The sequence below is a fragment of the Coturnix japonica genome, chromosome 15 (genome assembly GCF_001577835.2).
Source record: "Coturnix japonica isolate 7356 chromosome 15, Coturnix japonica 2.1, whole genome shotgun sequence".
In the NCBI taxonomy this organism is placed as follows: domain Eukaryota; kingdom Metazoa; phylum Chordata; class Aves; order Galliformes; family Phasianidae; genus Coturnix; species Coturnix japonica.
Genome location: NC_029530.1, coordinates 2,276,495 through 2,293,071, shown reverse-complemented (window position 1 = coordinate 2,293,071; position 16,577 = coordinate 2,276,495). Strand labels below are relative to the sequence as shown.

At 50.2% G+C, this 16,577-nt stretch overlaps 1 protein-coding gene across 1 annotated transcript in view; it reads left to right on the top strand.

The window, feature by feature from the left end:
* Positions 1 to 14,327: 14,327 nt before the first annotated feature.
* The window catches only part of MMP17 (matrix metallopeptidase 17), a 41,366-nt gene continuing 39,116 nt past the window's right edge, over positions 14,328 to 16,577 (top strand). The window contains exon 1 of the mRNA XM_015877647.2: positions 14,328 to 14,820. Coding sequence (XP_015733133.1) covers positions 14,692 to 14,820 — 129 coding nt within the window. The 5' untranslated portion in view covers positions 14,328 to 14,691. The remainder of the gene's footprint in view (positions 14,821 to 16,577) is intronic.

Below are 16,577 nucleotides of genomic sequence, written 5' to 3'. Positions count from 1 at the left end.
CTTTTCTGCCAATATTTCACAATCAGACCATCCAGGATTTGTTTTTTGCATCACCAACCTTCAGATGTGCAGGAAAAGTGATGTTTGCAGAGGACTTTGCTGCTTGTGCCAGCAATCAGAGCCGAATTAAAGGACTTGACGCTGAGAGGGGATGAGGACATTGAGTCAACGTGCAATCTAATCCGATATGTCAAAGAGAAAGAGGGGCTTTTGTGCTGGTTAATGGACTGTCCTTTGGAGACGCAGTGCTTGCCTCCGGGAATGACGCACACACCGGCTGGGCTGGAGTGCTAGGAAGGAATTAGGCTGTATAATTTCAGGTTGCCTTTGAGTCAAAGAAAGTTTTTAGAGATTCATTCCTTATTTATTGACATGTTTGCTTTTGCTGCAGAGAAAGAAAAGGAAAAGTCCTGTGAGATGGAAAAAAAAAACCTCTTTCCATCTTGCTTCTAAAAAGTGCCTCAGGATTTTTTACGAAGTCCCAGTTACAAAATGCCTGCAAAGTTAATTGGGAGGACTGGACAAAAAACACAATTATTATTTCTTTTTCTTTGCCTTTGCTTTGCCTAAGTGCACTCTGTGCCTGTGATATTGAATGTGACCATGTGCAGAATAAAAAATGATTGCTCTGGGAAAGTTCTTTTTCTTTAAAAAAGCAACAACAAAAAAAGCATCCTCAAATTGCTCAAAATAATTCTTGCCTTATATGTCCTTGGCTTAAGGCTGACAGTAGCTCAGAGGTATGAAGCAGCCCTCCTCTCTTTCACAGAGCAAACCTGAGCAATAAGCACAGTGAGCTTTCACTGTGCCCTCATGCAACTGTGGCTGGAAACCAATGACATTTGGGGCTCCCCTCCTGCCACTGTACCTGAGATCCACCCTGAGTCAGTTCTGGAATCCCCGGTGCCCTGCAGAGCATCTCATGCCCACTGGCTGCAGCTTCATTCCCACTGCTGTCGGTGCAGCCATTAAGCCCTCTGCATAGAGCCCACCTTTTGGTTTTGGCTCCCGCAGCGCTGGAAGAAGCAATGATCCGTGCTGAGAACAAACAGGAGCTAACAGGCTTCAACACGCTTTGCTGCACGGGAGTTACAGCAGCACGGCAGCTGTTATCATTCATTTAGGGGCACGGCGTCTGGCTCGTTGGAAATAAGCTACAAAGGTGAAATCTGCTCCATTATTTTCAATAAGAGATGCGCAGAGCATAAAGAGGTCAGTGTCTTCAACATGGACAGCAAAAAAGCGCTGGTTTAACCGCTGTGCATTGCCCCACTTTATTTACAGCAGCCTGAGCGTGGTTTGTGCAGCACATGTCCCCAGTGTCAGTGTCCCCAGAACAACCAGTGTCCCCACCTTGCAGCGGGCTGGTGGCCCCATGGCTCAGCCAAGGCAATAAATTGGCTTTGTTCCTGGGACTCCTTCCCCGGCTCAGCACAAGGCTTGTGCAATTTATGGCAAAGAGCTTCCACACCAATAAAACAGGGTAATTACGTGTGCTGTCTCCTTCCTGCTGCCTGATGAGGGGTTTCAGGCTCAGGATCCTTTCTGTAGCTGTATCCTGTACCCATTACTGCACAGCCTGGTCCCGGTAAAGCTCTTTCAGGGCCGTTTTGGTGCCAATAAATCCTATCACACACAGGTTTTGCTTTAGGCTCGGTGGCACTGTTATATCCCAGGCACATTCCTGAATGACAGCCAAGGTTTCCTGGCTGGTAAAGGAAAATATATAGCAGCCAGTTTTATGGCTTCCTGAGCCTGCGACAGAGGATGCGAGGTGGAAAGGCCTTCTTGGGGCACGCTCCATTTCATGCGAATGAACTGTATCTGGAAATTAAGGAGAAAAAAAAAAAAAGGTTAAAAAAAGAGCATAGAGGTGTTTTCTGGCACAGGGGACTCTCTCATCTGCTGCAAACTTCACTGACCACATTGACAGTTGGAGTTCAGCAGCCAGACCCTGCTAATGGCTCAGCTCTGCCCAAGGTCCATGTGGCATCCTGGTGGAAAAATGCATTTGTAGAAGGAGAAGGCGCTGGGGAAGGGCTGGGTCTGGAGGGAAGCAGCCTGGCTTCCCTCATACTATGCCCATGTCCTTTGCTCCTCCACCTCCAGGCTGAGCTTTGGAGCCACAGGACCTGGCCAGGATGCACCACGCCAACTGAAGTGGTGCTGCTTTGGTTTCCATTGATCATCTTGGGGGATAAATTCTGCATGCTCTTTATCATCTGCATGTTGATGGCTGATTTTCACCTCCCTTAAATGTGAGCGAGGTGCAAGAGCCCTGTAATCCTTTTTGTTCTGCGCATTAGTGCAGAGCCTCATGAATCTCTATTAAATCAGAGCGAGAACATGGAGATAGTTTGCAGCTGCCTTGTTGATTTTGTATTTCCTCTCATTGCCGTGCCTTGCCATGAAGCTGAGAGTTGAATGGCTGATGAGGCATCTGCTGCGAGCAGGAACCTCGAGGTGGTGACAAAAACAAGTTTTGGGTTATTGGCTTTGTTTGCTGTAAGATAAACACGTGATAAAAACCTTCTGAGACACCTGGTTGGAGGCAGCAATGGGCTGAGCTCCTGCATGCAGTGCTGCATGGAGATGCAGGAGTGAAAGAACCAAGACAGCACTGCATGTGAGAGCTTGGATCAGGACAGAGAACCTCACCAGCCCAAAGAGACCCAAGGGCTGTGGGGCTGTCACGAGCCCCAGCACCCAACAAACACCCAACACCAGGGCAGTGGGTTTGGGCAGCAGGAGTGCTCAGCATGCAGCACAGGCAATGGACTCTCCTGTTTTCACTTTCATGTAGACAGCTGATACTATTTTTTTGATCTTCTTTTTAATGATAGAAGTCTAGTGTCAGACCTGTCATTTTCATGTTCAGTCGAACCCCAAGTTAATTATAATTCAATTAATTAATGCTGCCTCTTGATGGAATGGGTCTTATCTACTGTGACTATGGCCTTCGTAGCTGTGATTAGCAATGCCTTAAAGAGAAATCAAGTTTTCAGATGTGCTGGGCGTTGCTGATGCTGTTTCCAGTTAGAAAGTGTTGCTCAGCACAGGGGTCACAAAGTCACTGAAGCTGCTGCCGTGATGCACCTAGGAAAAAGCAAATATTTCTCTTACTAATGAAAATGCATCCATTTTCATTAAAATAGCTGTGTCCCAATTTGTTAAAACATTTTAATAATGATTTTTATCTTAATGGGAATTTTCTATAGACCGGTAACACACATTTTCAGAGAGGAGGTGCTGGTACTAATGCTCTGAGCGGCCATTATAGCCAAAATGAAGCTCGGCTCATCACTCCCAGAAATGAGGGCACTTTGGATTTCTGAGCTGAAAAAACACGGGCAGCAGAGTAATGATCGCTCGGTGTGTGTGGAGCAGCCTCACTCTTCTGCACTGCTGATGATTCTGTGCAAAAACGTCATCTGCTGGGGACTCCTGAATGCTGCTGTTCCTTGCATTGCTCCATTATTTCTGCTGAACGTCACTGCTGTCTCCGGAGCAGAGGTGCCTCTGCAGCTCCTATTATTGCCGAGGGCACCCAAACCAAAATGCTCTGTTATTATTCCAGTAATTAAATCTTCATTAAGCTTCACCTTTGCCATCCTCAGCCCCTAAGTTTGGCAATACAGTTCTAATTAGCTTTTAGGTGAGAGTGTATTGCTAATAAACAACCGTCTTTGCTGAGTTTGGGCTGCGTGGAATCACACTGAAGCATGTGTACATTTCCCTTCTCTTCCTCCCCACCTCCCAGGCTTACCTGGCAGGCTCCCCCCAGGATGTATTGTGCTGCACTTAAAGATCATCCAAACAGTTCAGCAGGAGGCTGCGCTCTGCCCTGCACTGTGTGAATGAGGAACACATGTTTTCAGTTCTGACAGAACCTGATGGATTGGTGTGATTTAGTACTTTCATCCTTTTTTTTTTCTTCTTTTCTGCTTCAGATGAAATTCACAGTTAGAATTGGAATTTTCTGTGTTAAAAATCATCCCAACACACAAACGCAGCTCAGCATGAAAAGTCCATTTGCCCTCTCTCCTGTAGTTTAACAGGTGCCATATCTGCTTGTTGCACACTGCAGCTCCTCCTCTTGGCTTTCTGCTGCTGCTCCAGGCTGAAAGTGGATGTTGTCCCAAAGACCCCTTTACACATATTTAGGGTGTGTGCATTACCTGAGTAACCAGGATATCACTCACATTGATTTCCCCCTTCACACCTTCAAGGGCTCTTCTCCTCCTGTTGTTTTAATTGATTGGAAGAAAAGCTTTTGGGTTGCTCTGAGTGTATTTCATGTCGAGGGGCATTTCCAATTAAACCAACAAAAGCTTTTAAAGCCAAAGAAAGGCAAAAGAATCCTTATGGGTTGCTCTCCTTATGGGTTGCTGTCCTTATGGGTTGCTGTCCTTATGGGTTGCTCTTTACCAGAAACACTTTGCTAAAGCAATGTGCAGCATGAAACGAGTGGCGAGGAGATTCCCCTGTGTGTCACCCCCAGGGATGTGGCATCTTTATGCTGGAGCACCTGAGCAGTGCTTTTAGGCAGAGGGAATACGGAGATGTGTGGTTTCAAATCACATCTAATGCTGAGAAAGCCCAGGCAGGTTTATTGCAGGCCACTGTTCTGGCACTGGGTTTGATAAGAGATTTTCAATGCTGCTGTGCTAAGGAGGGGAAACTCCTCTTGGAAAGGGAGACCTTCAGGGAGCACTTCCAGGACATGGGGAACTGTGGGATCATTTCCAGCCCTCTTCAGGCAGCATCACCCTGGCAGGGAGCTGTGGGCATCCACAGCAGCCTGAGATCTGAATGCAGGGCTGCTGCTCCTTCCATCTGTATATGACACTGTGGTGCTACCGACTGACCTTCAAGTGCTGTTTATGCAAATTAGCATTTGCACAGATAATTGCTATTTATTAATGCCAACCTGACCAAAATAAGTCATGGTTTATTGAAAAGAAATGTTTTCCCCCAGACCTTGAACTTATGCAAAGTCTGGCTTAAAAGAAAAGGATGTTACATTCAAAAAGAGTCTCTGAGTATCTGTTGCCTTGGCTTGCTGCTCTCAGCGTGGCTATGAAACATTCTCCCAGTGAGCTGGCAGCCGTGTGTTAGCAGTGCTGTGCGAGCTGCTCTTGCTGGCTCTGGCTCTGGATCTCCCACAGTTTCCCACGTGTCTCCTTGCTGTGCGTGCAGCTGTCAGTGCCACAAGGCCACTGCTTCCCTTCTCTTCTCAGCCCCGAGTCTTTGTGCCACGGCCACATCCTCTGAGATACAGGTGGACGCCACGCGTCCCAGACAGTCACTTCATTTCCATTTTAAACTCCTAATTCTGCTTTTGACAAGCTCGGTCCTCACCCCTTCTCCTTTGCTCCCATCGTGTTGACGTTAACCACCTCCCAGGTCCTGTCCCTTTTGGTTTTAACATGCTCAGATTAACAATGACTATGTTCAGTGAGTAGGAAAGAATATATATATTCCACTTGACTTTGCTAGTGCTGTTCAGGTCAATGGGAAGAAATTTTTTCCAGTGATAAAGGGAAAGGCCATTTAAAAATAAAGCTGTGACAGTGCATGCTGTTAGCACACGAACTGAAAGGATGAGGTGTTGAGGAGGGTCAGCTCTCCTCCAAAATACTCTGCAGTCTGCTCCTGGTCACAGCAGTACATGGTTGGGCCCAGCAGCCATTAGGGGAATGCAGGTGGCCAAAACAAAGAGCGATACTGCTGGGCACTGCAGCTCAGAAGAGCCCTCAGTGGGATGGTTGTATGCACAAGATTCTCCTTTGCTTTGCAGGAACAGTCATAAAACACAAGCTGCTGAGTGTAGATGTCCCCGGGGCGCTGCGGGAGCTGTTAAACCAGGGCCAAACCTCCAAGATCAGCATCTGGTTGTTGTCACCACCTGGGCCACCACGCTGTCCTGTCAGCAGTGCCATTGCTGGGTGACATCCCAGCTGTGCATGGGAGCAGGGCTGAGACACTGCAAAACGCAGCTCCTTAAAACCAAACACCCCCTGAGCCCTTCCCAGCGTGTGCTAAGCTGATAAAACACATTGGGCAGCAAAGAGCCCCACAGCGGCTACACAATTAAATGAGCTTTGTCCCTGGAGAACCCAAAAGTCTCATCAAACAGAGCCTGTTCACACAGGATTTGCAGTTTACTTTCAAGTCTCTTAATTCGGCCTTTCACCTTTGGGGGATCAGTCTGGTGTGCCCGCTCTGAGGATGGCTCAGCAGCAGATTACCCATCAGCTCGGCTCTGCTGCATTACAACAGCACGCAGTGTGGATTTCAGTTGTGTTCAGTACTGTAAGAGCAAGCACATACACCACATAAGCCTCACAGCAGCAGCAGAACCCCTGAGAAGAGGTGGGGACACACCTTGGCAGCAGGGCCAGGGTGCTGAAGCATTCTGCACCAGCTTTCCCATTGCTTTTGGTAGTTTTCTGAGTTTAAACCAAGTTTCTCTGGCATTTATCTTGCAAGTCATCGTTTCCCATCCACGCAGCAATACTTCAACTCCTTTTACGTGCAGGAAGCCCCCGGGGCAGTTGGTTTTATTGAGCTGATTTCTCACCCTATCATCTCCCCGTGATTCATTTTCTCCAGCTCTTTTTACACATTGCAACTCAAAACATGTGATTTAACCCAAGCCCTCAGTACCAGGAGCTGAACCAGGAGCTGTGCCCATGACTGTGCTCAGGGCCATTTCCCTGGGATGGAGCACAGGAGGCTGCCAGCCCCAACTGAGCAATCCTTGGACACATCCCCCATTCTCAGTGGTGCTGGTGTTGTCTTTGGACACCCTGCAATCCCCTCTGCCACTGCACCCAATGGACAGGGCTGCACCCAACAACCTCCCCCCATGTGGGAGATGTTTCTGGTCTCCCTTAGTATGAAAGCATTGGAAAAGCCAAACAGTTAAAGAGGAGCTGTAAAGTCGTGCTCAGGCCCAGGTGTGTTGATTAACACAAATGTATTGACACAGGAGGTGTGGGATGCTGCTGAATTCTCCGCTTGCAGAACACAGCAGCAGCCCTGACCCCCCCTTCCTCTGTGCAGGGAGGACACATCCCAGGAGAGAGATCTGATTTTAGCACCATGTTTGCAAGGTGAGCTGCTGAGCACACAGCTGAGAGCCCTGCTCACATTATTAAACAACAAAGCTGTACTTTTGGTAGGGAAGAAAGCAGTGCCCTTTTACATCTCTATAAAGCCTTCAGCAGGTGTTCTAACGAAGCATCAGCCTCCTGGCCCTTCGCAGCTGGGTGCCCATGTGCTGCAGCCACACCTGGCTGTGTGCATTGCTTGGGTCGGTGCTATCACTGCATTGCCCCATGGTTGGCAGGGGAAGGGACACAGAGATGTGGCCTGGAGAGAGACAGACTGTGTCTGAGGAAGCAGCAGAGGTACAGGTAAGTGTGATGTGTGATCTCTGGAAAAGTGATGGGGAGGTGGAAAGGAAGAAGTGGTTTCGCACTTCTGGAGTAGAAAGAGTTTTGTTTTGTGAAGCGTGGAGTCGTGCTCTGCAGAAAGCTGATGGATTTGTATGTGTGTATGAATACATGAAGTGAAAGAAGCTTGCGTAGCATCTAACTCTTTCAGGTAAGCGAAAACTTCTGACAAAGGGTTTCTGAATGCTCCAAAGTTGGTTTTATTGTTGGTTGTTCTTTAGCTGAGAAGTCCGTGTTATGGCTGTGTGCTGGGGTCTTCCTGGGCTGATGAGGGGCTCCCTTAACCTGTGAGCATGGGGAGCTGTGTGCCATGGGATAACCTGACCATGCCTGCAGGGATGTGGCACCAGCACCTCTCTGCCCTTCCCTATATCCCATCTAAGTCTCCAGTTTTAGTGTTAAGCCACATCCCTCCCCTTGTTGTGTCACACAACCGTGGTGGAAGGGCTCACCCTCAGTCTGCTCTGCAGGGCTGTGTCCTGCTGGGGGGACAAACAGCGGAGCCCTTTCCCCACTCTCCTCTCGCCCTCCCTGCAATCTCTGCTAATGGCACATTCAGCAGCTCTCCCTTTGCTGCCCAAAGGTAATTGCTGCTAAAATTATATGTATTTTACTACAACCTTTGGGATAAATGGCTCTATTTAACAGTTAAATCTTCTTGGCTGTCCTCTAAGCCTCAGAATGAAGGAAAAATGTTTTGGCAGGATTATTTAAAGGGAGCTGTGGGGAAACAAGAAACTGTCTTAATTTCTCTGCTTATTGTGAGCAACATTTATTATTATTATTATTATTATTGCTCGCTTCTACAGTTAAAACCCTTTATCCATCTGACTCCTCATTAACACAGCGCTGTGCCTCTCCTCCTCTGAAGGGCTGCTCCCTCCCTGAGCACCAAAGGGCTCTTTTCTCCCTTTCAAACATCCGCAGCAACCCCTGTGATGCTCTTCTCTTGAAGCAAGTATCAGAGCAAACCAGACATGCAGGATGAGGCGAAGTTGGAAAATACTTTCATACATTCTGAAGTATCTGTCCTTAGGCATGTCTCTGGAGCAGGAGGTACGATGGTGTGATGAATTTCAAATCGTGGCCTCCACAGGTCCCTTATATTCCAGATAGTATTTATTTTTTTCCCTGAAGGCTGAGGAAATACTACATAAATTCTCTCAGTAGGAACAGCTTGGCAGAGGGATGCAGCCCGCTTCGTACCCCCAGAGGCTGGTTGTAGCAAACCCCACACCTTATGCTCTGACCACATCCTTCTTAGGGAACCCCTGGCAAACAAGGTGCTGGCCCCAGCCCTTCTTACAGGTGGGTGGCTGCTGGGGGGCTGGGGCGGGCGTGGAATGCTCAGGTTGCAGCAATGCCCACCTTCTGTTGTGCTGCCTGCTCCAGGGGATACCACAGGGTCAGCAATGAGCAGAGCGGGGTGTTCTGAGCCTCCTGCCTGCTGGCACCTGTCCTGTGATGGCTTTAATGCAAAGGATTTGGGTCTGAGTTGCCCGGTGTGGAGGCTTTAAAAACCCCAAACTCAATTGATGGAGGATTTGCAGGAGCCAGACCTTGGTCTCCTTGTTCAAGCTTTAATAGCGCAGGGAATTAGTGGTGAAGTATTGGGTGATTTAAAAATAATAAAGCATTTCTCTAGTGAAGGTTTGGGTGGTTTTGTTTTTTTTCTTTTTTAAAAAGGCATTTGGTTGTATTTTGATTAAGCACGGAGAGAGGTTGTACATAAAGCGTCCCTTTGGACGTTTTGCCGCTATAACCACCATAATAAAAGTTTGGTTTATGTAGCAGCTTTGCAATCTATGTAATGGACTTTATTCTGCAGTGTGGACACAAAGCTGAGCTGTGTGTGATTGCCAGGAGCTGTGGTAATCTGTTATTCTGAGGACACAAGGGGGTAAATAAGAGCTTTTCTGTGAAGCAGGGAGACTTTTCTCTAAGGCCTTTAATAGAGCACTGAGATTTCTGCCATATATACCTGGGCATCATTGCAAACAAGAAGATTTAGTGGTAGCTTCAAGCCAGAAGGTTCGTGAGCAATTTATTTCCAAAGTGCTCCGCTATTGCATCTGTTTGTTTTTGGTAAAGGGAAACCTTTGGGGACTCTATTTTTTTGTTTTCTTATTTTCTTTCTCCCCCCACATCTGATGCTGGGCTGTCTGCTGCAGCTTTTAATGCTACGTGACATAGCTGGTTGCTGAGGATCCAGGGAGTGTGCAGGAGTCATTGAAGTTGAATCCTGAGAAATAATTAACTTCCCAAAGTTACTCCGTAAATTACACTACTGTTTGTTTCACCTGCTTCTGACATCCAGATCCTCAATCCTCTGCATCTCAATGGGGCTTCTGCTCTTCATCCTTCATGAACCCAGGTTCACGAAGAGCAGGTGGACACCCCCTGGGTCTGTACTTTGTCTTTTCAACAGGGGAGCCTTCCTCTTCCAACAAAAGCTGTTTGCTTTTGACCTCAGTGCTAACTTTTCCATTGGTAAGAATAACCACAAAGGCAAAATGCCTGTGTGGGTCTTAAAAATAAAATGAGTTTTGCCATCAGGAGCAGAGTTCATAGGGAGGATTTGTTATCTGGCAAGTTGTCAGCAGGGAGGACAGACTGGGTGGGCTGTGCTTTCTTTGGTCACAGCCTTGCTAAGAAGCTGCAGAGGGAAGCCCTGCAAGGGTTGGTCTGTCTGGGTTGGATGTGTTGGAGTTGCTTTGCTTGAGAGGTGCAAGGTTTTCACTTTAGGGCATTAATAGGGAAACTGAGCAGCCCTGGCTTCTGTCTTTGGGCTGTGCTCTGCTCTGCTAAGGGCTGTGTGAGCTTTGAGGCCGATGTATTTCCGAGAGATGAATTGTTTATAGCAAGAAAATCCCAGCATCTGCACCACTGGCTCCAAACTATCCTTGGGTCTAAATCCAAACTAATGGCTGTGGCACATCTCAAAGGTTTTGGTTATTTTTTACTTAATGAAGGAAATGTTGAGTTTGAATATTCAAGCTCCTTGCAGCCCTTTGCAATGCAGTGATGGCGAGCATCATGTTGGGAGCCTTGCTGACCACACCAGCACGCCCAGCTGGCTGAGAGAAAGTAGGCAGCTCCTATGTTGTATGTTGGAGGATTTACAGCTGTGCTTCATTGATGAGCCACGTCCCATCCATCCCACGCTGCAGGGCTGCAGTGTACACGTGTGCATCACCGGTCTGTGGCATTGATGTGTGTCACATAATCTGCCATCTTCGTGACTGACAGAAAGCACCAACACTTATTTAGGCATTATAAAAGCAGGTCAAAGAGTTCCGTGATTTTTCTGAGCTGAAGGACAATCTGCTGTGCTTAAGTAGTGTTAAAATTGGTACATTTCCACTGCAGCACTCTATTAAATGCTAGTCTGTGGCCTTTCAGATTTGTTGGTTTTGAGTAAAGTGTCTGCGTTCTACATCTGGTTAATTAGCCTCGGGATTTCTCATTGCTTAAAGAAGGCTGCGTGAAGTGATGCTGCTGTTACTAAAAGGCAAGGACAGCAGGGCTGGCAACGTGGTGGTGCAAAGATGATCTCATAGGGCAGCCTGGTTCTTCTGCCCCCACCAGCACAAGGACTGAGTTGTGCTGCACTGGGGTGCAGCTGAGCCTGGAGAATGTTTGTCTGCTGTAATTCATGGGTGTCGCTGCCTGCAATGCCATGTTGTGAGAGCACACAACTGCTGTGTGATGTGCTCCTGTCTGCTTGGTGGCTGTGAGCTGAGAAACTGCAAAAGTCCCTGTGCAGATGGGCAGCGTGGGACAGTGAGGATGTGTGGGAGCCTTGAGAGGGAGGAGAGGTGTGTGCCATGACAGCAGAAGCCCATTTCCCACTGCTAAATGGGTGATAAAAGACAAGGCAGAACTGTCTGGGAAAGCCTTTGAAATAAAGAGAAAGAGTTTGTTTGATTTGATAAACAGAACTCAGCAGAGAGCTCGGTGGGAGGCACGGAGAGATGGTCAAAGTGATAAGCCTGCAGGAAGACCTCTAACAGCATGTATACACGTACCTGCAGCAGCAGATAAAAGGCCCCAAGAGCAGTGGGAAGCCAGGAGGGCATGTTGCTTGGGTCTTATGTGGGGAGATCTGCAGTGCTGGGGCTGTGCTGAACGAGGGGCCAAGGGGGCTCGATGGGATGAGGCCAAGGGGATGTAGCTGGTGCTGCTGTGTCCTGCTGCTGGGGCTGACACATGGGTGTCATTGAGGTCCTCTCCAACCCATTCCATGTCTGAGACGCTGGCAACATTTTGTGCCTCTCTGCGGTTGTGTGGAGAACCAAAAGCTCAGCACACATCAGGGCTGGGCAGGAGGAAGAGCAGCCTCCCCACTGCTCCTGCCTTGGCTGCCCTCCTTTTGTGGAAGCTGCTGAGGAAATGCTGGTAGCCTGGGGGTTTTCTTCCAACTAGAAAACAAGGAAGCAAGAAAAACGCTGAATGCACTCCAACCAGCTGTAAATGCTCCATTCTGCTCCATTTTTACTCACAGAGTTCATACGTTAACAAATGTATGACTGTGTGCCCACTATCGGTCTCGGAAATATGATTGATTTTGTTGTTGTTCACCCATCGCTCCTAAAAGTAGGCAAGCAAATAAGCAGCTTCAGGGTGAAACTAATTACATGCAACTAAATGGGATTCCAACAACAGATTTTCCCTGCAGCTACCAAAACTTCCAGGAGAACAGCATGATCACACCCTGCATGTCCTCACTCTATGGAGCACAGCCCTGGGCACAGTGTGGACCTGCTGCCATAGGGAGCTCAATGGTAGGGCAGAATACCATTATTTCTCACCTTGCCAAATATGAGCACCTGCGGTGATGTGACAGCAAAGAAGTTGTAGGATATCGACTGATAAGAAATGCTGCATACTTAATGCAAAGGATATTTCCAGTGTAGCTGCGTAATTGGGAAATTAAATCGTCTGAATGTTGTCATACATGCTAATTATCCCGAATACACCAAGAGGAAAATCTTCATCTCGCACGTCGTGTATGCAGTCGGGAGATAATAACGTCTTAAATTCTCACTCACCATCTTGGTGCAGGAAGGTGGAAATAGTTCAGGTGTGTGATCTGAGTGTGGGAAGGGAACAGATGTGGTGTAGCTGCAGATGTTCCAAACACCAACAGTGCCATCCAAGTCTGGGCAAATTAGATGGAGGCAAACATGCAAACCCATTTTCCTGGTGTTTCTTGTTCTGTGTTGAAGTTTTGCACTAAGACAGCTGTTCTCTGTGATACCTGTGGAACTGTCTGCCTGCTGTGCCTGTCCATTTCCTTGTTCCTGCTTACAGATGATTGCAGTTATCTCTTATTTTGTTGTTGTGCAAAGCAAATATTTTGGCTATAATACGCTGAAACGTCGCTTTCACTGAGTCATTCATTTGCAACAAACGAAGCATAAAGAATGCATTTTGGAAGCCAAGCTTAACAGAATTGAAATCATCCCGCTGCTCTTTCCTTTAATAAATCCCATTCAGAACTCACCTATGCAATGAGTGGCATGAGTGCTCTCTCTACCCCTGTGCTGCTCTTGCACTCAACTTCTGCCACTGGGGTCGCTTCCTACTCTCTGAAATCTAAAGGGAGAGAACATCCACAGTGCTGTGTTCCCATTGGAACCCATTCTTTTCCTAACTCTGCAGACATAAGGAGTCATTGGTGCCTATTACATTTGCCTCGTTAAGTGGTGCATAGCTCCCACCTTCTCCAAAAGAGATGTGCTTTTAGCATCATAACTGGGTTAGCATGATGTCAGCAGGGACTTGGACATGTGAGAAATGGCCATGGGAAAAGAGTTGCAAGAGAAAACTTGAGAAAACTAAGAGGATTAAATGCCATTCACCGTGGAGCAGCGTCCTTCCCTTTGTTCTGCTGCCGATCTGCTTCGTGCACCCAACTGATGGGAAGTGAGAAGCCTTGTGTGTGGTGTAGGGCTGTGGGAAGGGATGACCCCACAGGTGAAGATAAAATGGTAACACTTGCCCTGAAGGGCTGAGCCCTTGGAGTTAAGAGCAAAACTCTTCCAGATGGAATGGGCTCGATGTTTATCTCTGGTCCAGGAGCTCCAGGGCTGTCCACAATGATCCTTTATCCTTTTGTTGCCTTTGGCTGCAAAACGGAATTAAAAGTTGGAGTGGAATATGTGTCATCTTCCAGAAGCGTGGGGAATGGGAGCAGAGGTCACTTGGCTGCTGTAAGGCCCTGCTGTGCTATAGGGCTTGCTATAGGACCAGGCTGTGCTATGGGGTTTGCTGTGCAGTGATGCACAGCAGTGGTTCTGCTCGGCCAGCACAGGGACCAGGCTGGCGTGGTGAACTGCAGCACAGAGGGATGGAGTCGCTCTGTGAGAGGGAGAGAGAGTCCGTTGTTTACCATTTCTATTTCTATATTTAAAAAGAAAGAAGGAAAGAAAGAAAGTACATTTACAAGCTCCTTTCGAAAGCAACTTTCGATGCGATTTCCAAAGCTGTGGAGTATAATAACGCGTTAATAGGGAGGAGGGGACGCAGCTGCGACGTCCTGGTTGTGTTTGCCCCTGAGATGGCATCAGCGGGGCCGTCGGGGTGGCTGCACCATCTGCCCCGTCCCAGTGCGGGGCTCTCCCGATGCGAACAACCCCGCACCGACCGCGGCTACGGGGCTGCACCTCGAGTCGCTGGCAGTTGGGGCCGCTCCTTCGCAGAACCGAGACTTGCGGCTCAGACAGAAGCGCTGCACGGAGCCGCGTCTCCCCGCCGCCGGTGCTGCACAGCACCACGACCAGACGGCGCTGCCCCCCACCCCCTCAAGCGGAGATCAGGCCCCGCCCGCCTCATTAACATCCTCCTTCCTCCTCCTCCTTCCTCCTCCTCCTCCCGCCGCCGGGGTTGCTCCGCCGCCGCCCGCAGAGGTGCATGGCCGGAGCGGCGGCGGCCCCGTTTGGCAGCGGCAGCCGCCGTGCATCGCTCCGCTCCGCTCCCGCAGCGAGTTGCCCGCTCCGCGGGTCGCAGCGGGGCGATGTAAACGCGGAGCTTCCCGGAGGCGCGGAGCGGCGCTGAGCGGAGAGGAGCCCCCGGAGCCCTCCGACCCGACCCCCCCCGGCGGCGGCCGCAGCTCCGGGGTGGGAGCTCGGATGCTGCGTGGATCCCGTCGGTCCGGCGGAGCCCAGCGCGGGGCCGGGGCCGGGCCCTGCCGGGGCGGGCGGCGCGGGGCGGCTCTGGGTGCGGGGGGATGCTGAGCCCCGCCGGTCGGCACCGCGCCCGCCGCCGGGAGATGCTCCTCGTGCTCGCCCTGTGCCTGGCGTGGCAGGAAGCGCCCGCGGCGCCCACCCCCGCAGCGGACGACATCAGCCGGGGAGTTGTGAGTGACCCGCGGCCCCCGCTTTTCTCCGCTTCGCCCCGCTCCCCTCCGCCCGTCGCCTGTTCCCTCGGTTCTGGACGCGTTCCGTCGCTCCGTACCCCCTCCTCCTTCGGCCGGTGCCGTGTACCCTCCCGTTCCCCGTACCCTCCTTGCGGCGCGTCCCTTCGCATCCTCCCCTCCCCGCGCCCTCTGCAGGGTGCAGCCCCCCAGCGCCCCGCAGCCCCTGCCCGGTGTCCTTCCCTTCTCTCCGGCTCTGCGGAGCCCCCGTACGCACCGTGTCCCCCCCCCTGCTGCCGTCGCTCCCCGACACCCGGTGGCCCAACTTCCCCCACCCGGCGGCCGCGGGTCGACGGCCCCAGCAGCGTCCGCTCGTGGATGGCGCTGGGTAAAGGCGGGCGTCTCGCAGGGGCTGTCAGCCTGCGGATGAAATGGCACGTTTGGGATAAAAGCCATCCGTAGGGATGGGGCACACACAGCGGTAGGGGCTGTTTTGAGGTGCTTTGCACAGCTCGGGTGGTTGGTGGTCCCGGTTCTTCGCCCTATTTGCAGTGGGAGCTGTCAGTGGGCGGTGAGGGTCAGATTGTGCCCCTATCGGGTCGTGGTGTCAGCTCTATAGGGAGAGATGGAGGCTTCGCTCTGGGAGGAGGAAAACTTTCTGGCAGCTGATGGCAAAGAGGAGACCTGAGCCCAGAGAGAACCCCACAGCCACACCAAAGCCACCCGTCAGGAAGCAGCTTTGCTGTGCGTGGCCATCTGAGCGGTTCCAGGACTGGAGCTGCCACTCTGGGGACATTCTCTGAAATTCAGCAGATTTCACAGTGCTGGGAAGGAGGAGCAGCTTGCAGCACGGCGGGGTTACCTAACGACGGGCTCACATAGAGCAGTGCACCAGGATGCTGCCAGCACCGAGCGTGTGCTCCAGGAGCTGCTTCCCAGCCCTGCCTGAGCCCCTACGATGTTCTGTCAGAATAGGAAATGTGGGGGAAAATGAGGCACATCTGCATCAGTACGGCGCGTTTCTGTTCCTCTGTAACCAAATGTTAAAGCTTGGCTTAATATTTAATGTAAACAGAGCGTGAATTGGTGTGTTCTGCCCCAACCCATTTGACTCAAACTTGGGCTTTGACCTGCCTTTACCCTTGGTACCGTGCGGGCTGCACACAGCTCTTACAGGTTAAGTGCTGACACCCAAGGGGGCTTATTAGCAATGGTGGGCAGCCCTTTGGCACTGAGGTGCTTTCTGTCCTGGGCTGGGTTGGAGCAGCAGCAGCTCCAAGCTGTGCTGGAGAGCCGTGGGAGCTTGCAAACAAGAGGTGCAAGGAGTGTGGTGGCCGTGGGTTCACAGAGAGCTGTGCCATTAGCACCAAGCTTGCTGTGGGCTGAGTGATGAGCAGACAGTTCCCCCTCCCCTGGGCGTGCTTGTGGGGCAAATCTATCTCGTGGGCTTGTGGCAGCACGGCTGGGAATAGGAAGGGACTGGCTGGAAAGCAGGTTCATGCTCGTGCCCTGCAGTGAGCAGCAGGGAGCGGAAAATGCCAGGTATTGTCGGAGGTGTTCGTCAGGAAAATAGCAGTGTGGGGTAAGCGAGTGCTTTAAGAATGATTATTTGACATCCGCCTTATGAAGCAACTAAGAAATTAAAGATCTGTGATGCATTCCAAGCAAATATTTGAAAACTAGGAAGCATGAAACCATGGCAATAGAATGCTCTGTTAACCTTTGAAAATCATATCCAGCAGTTCTCCGCAGTAAATGGA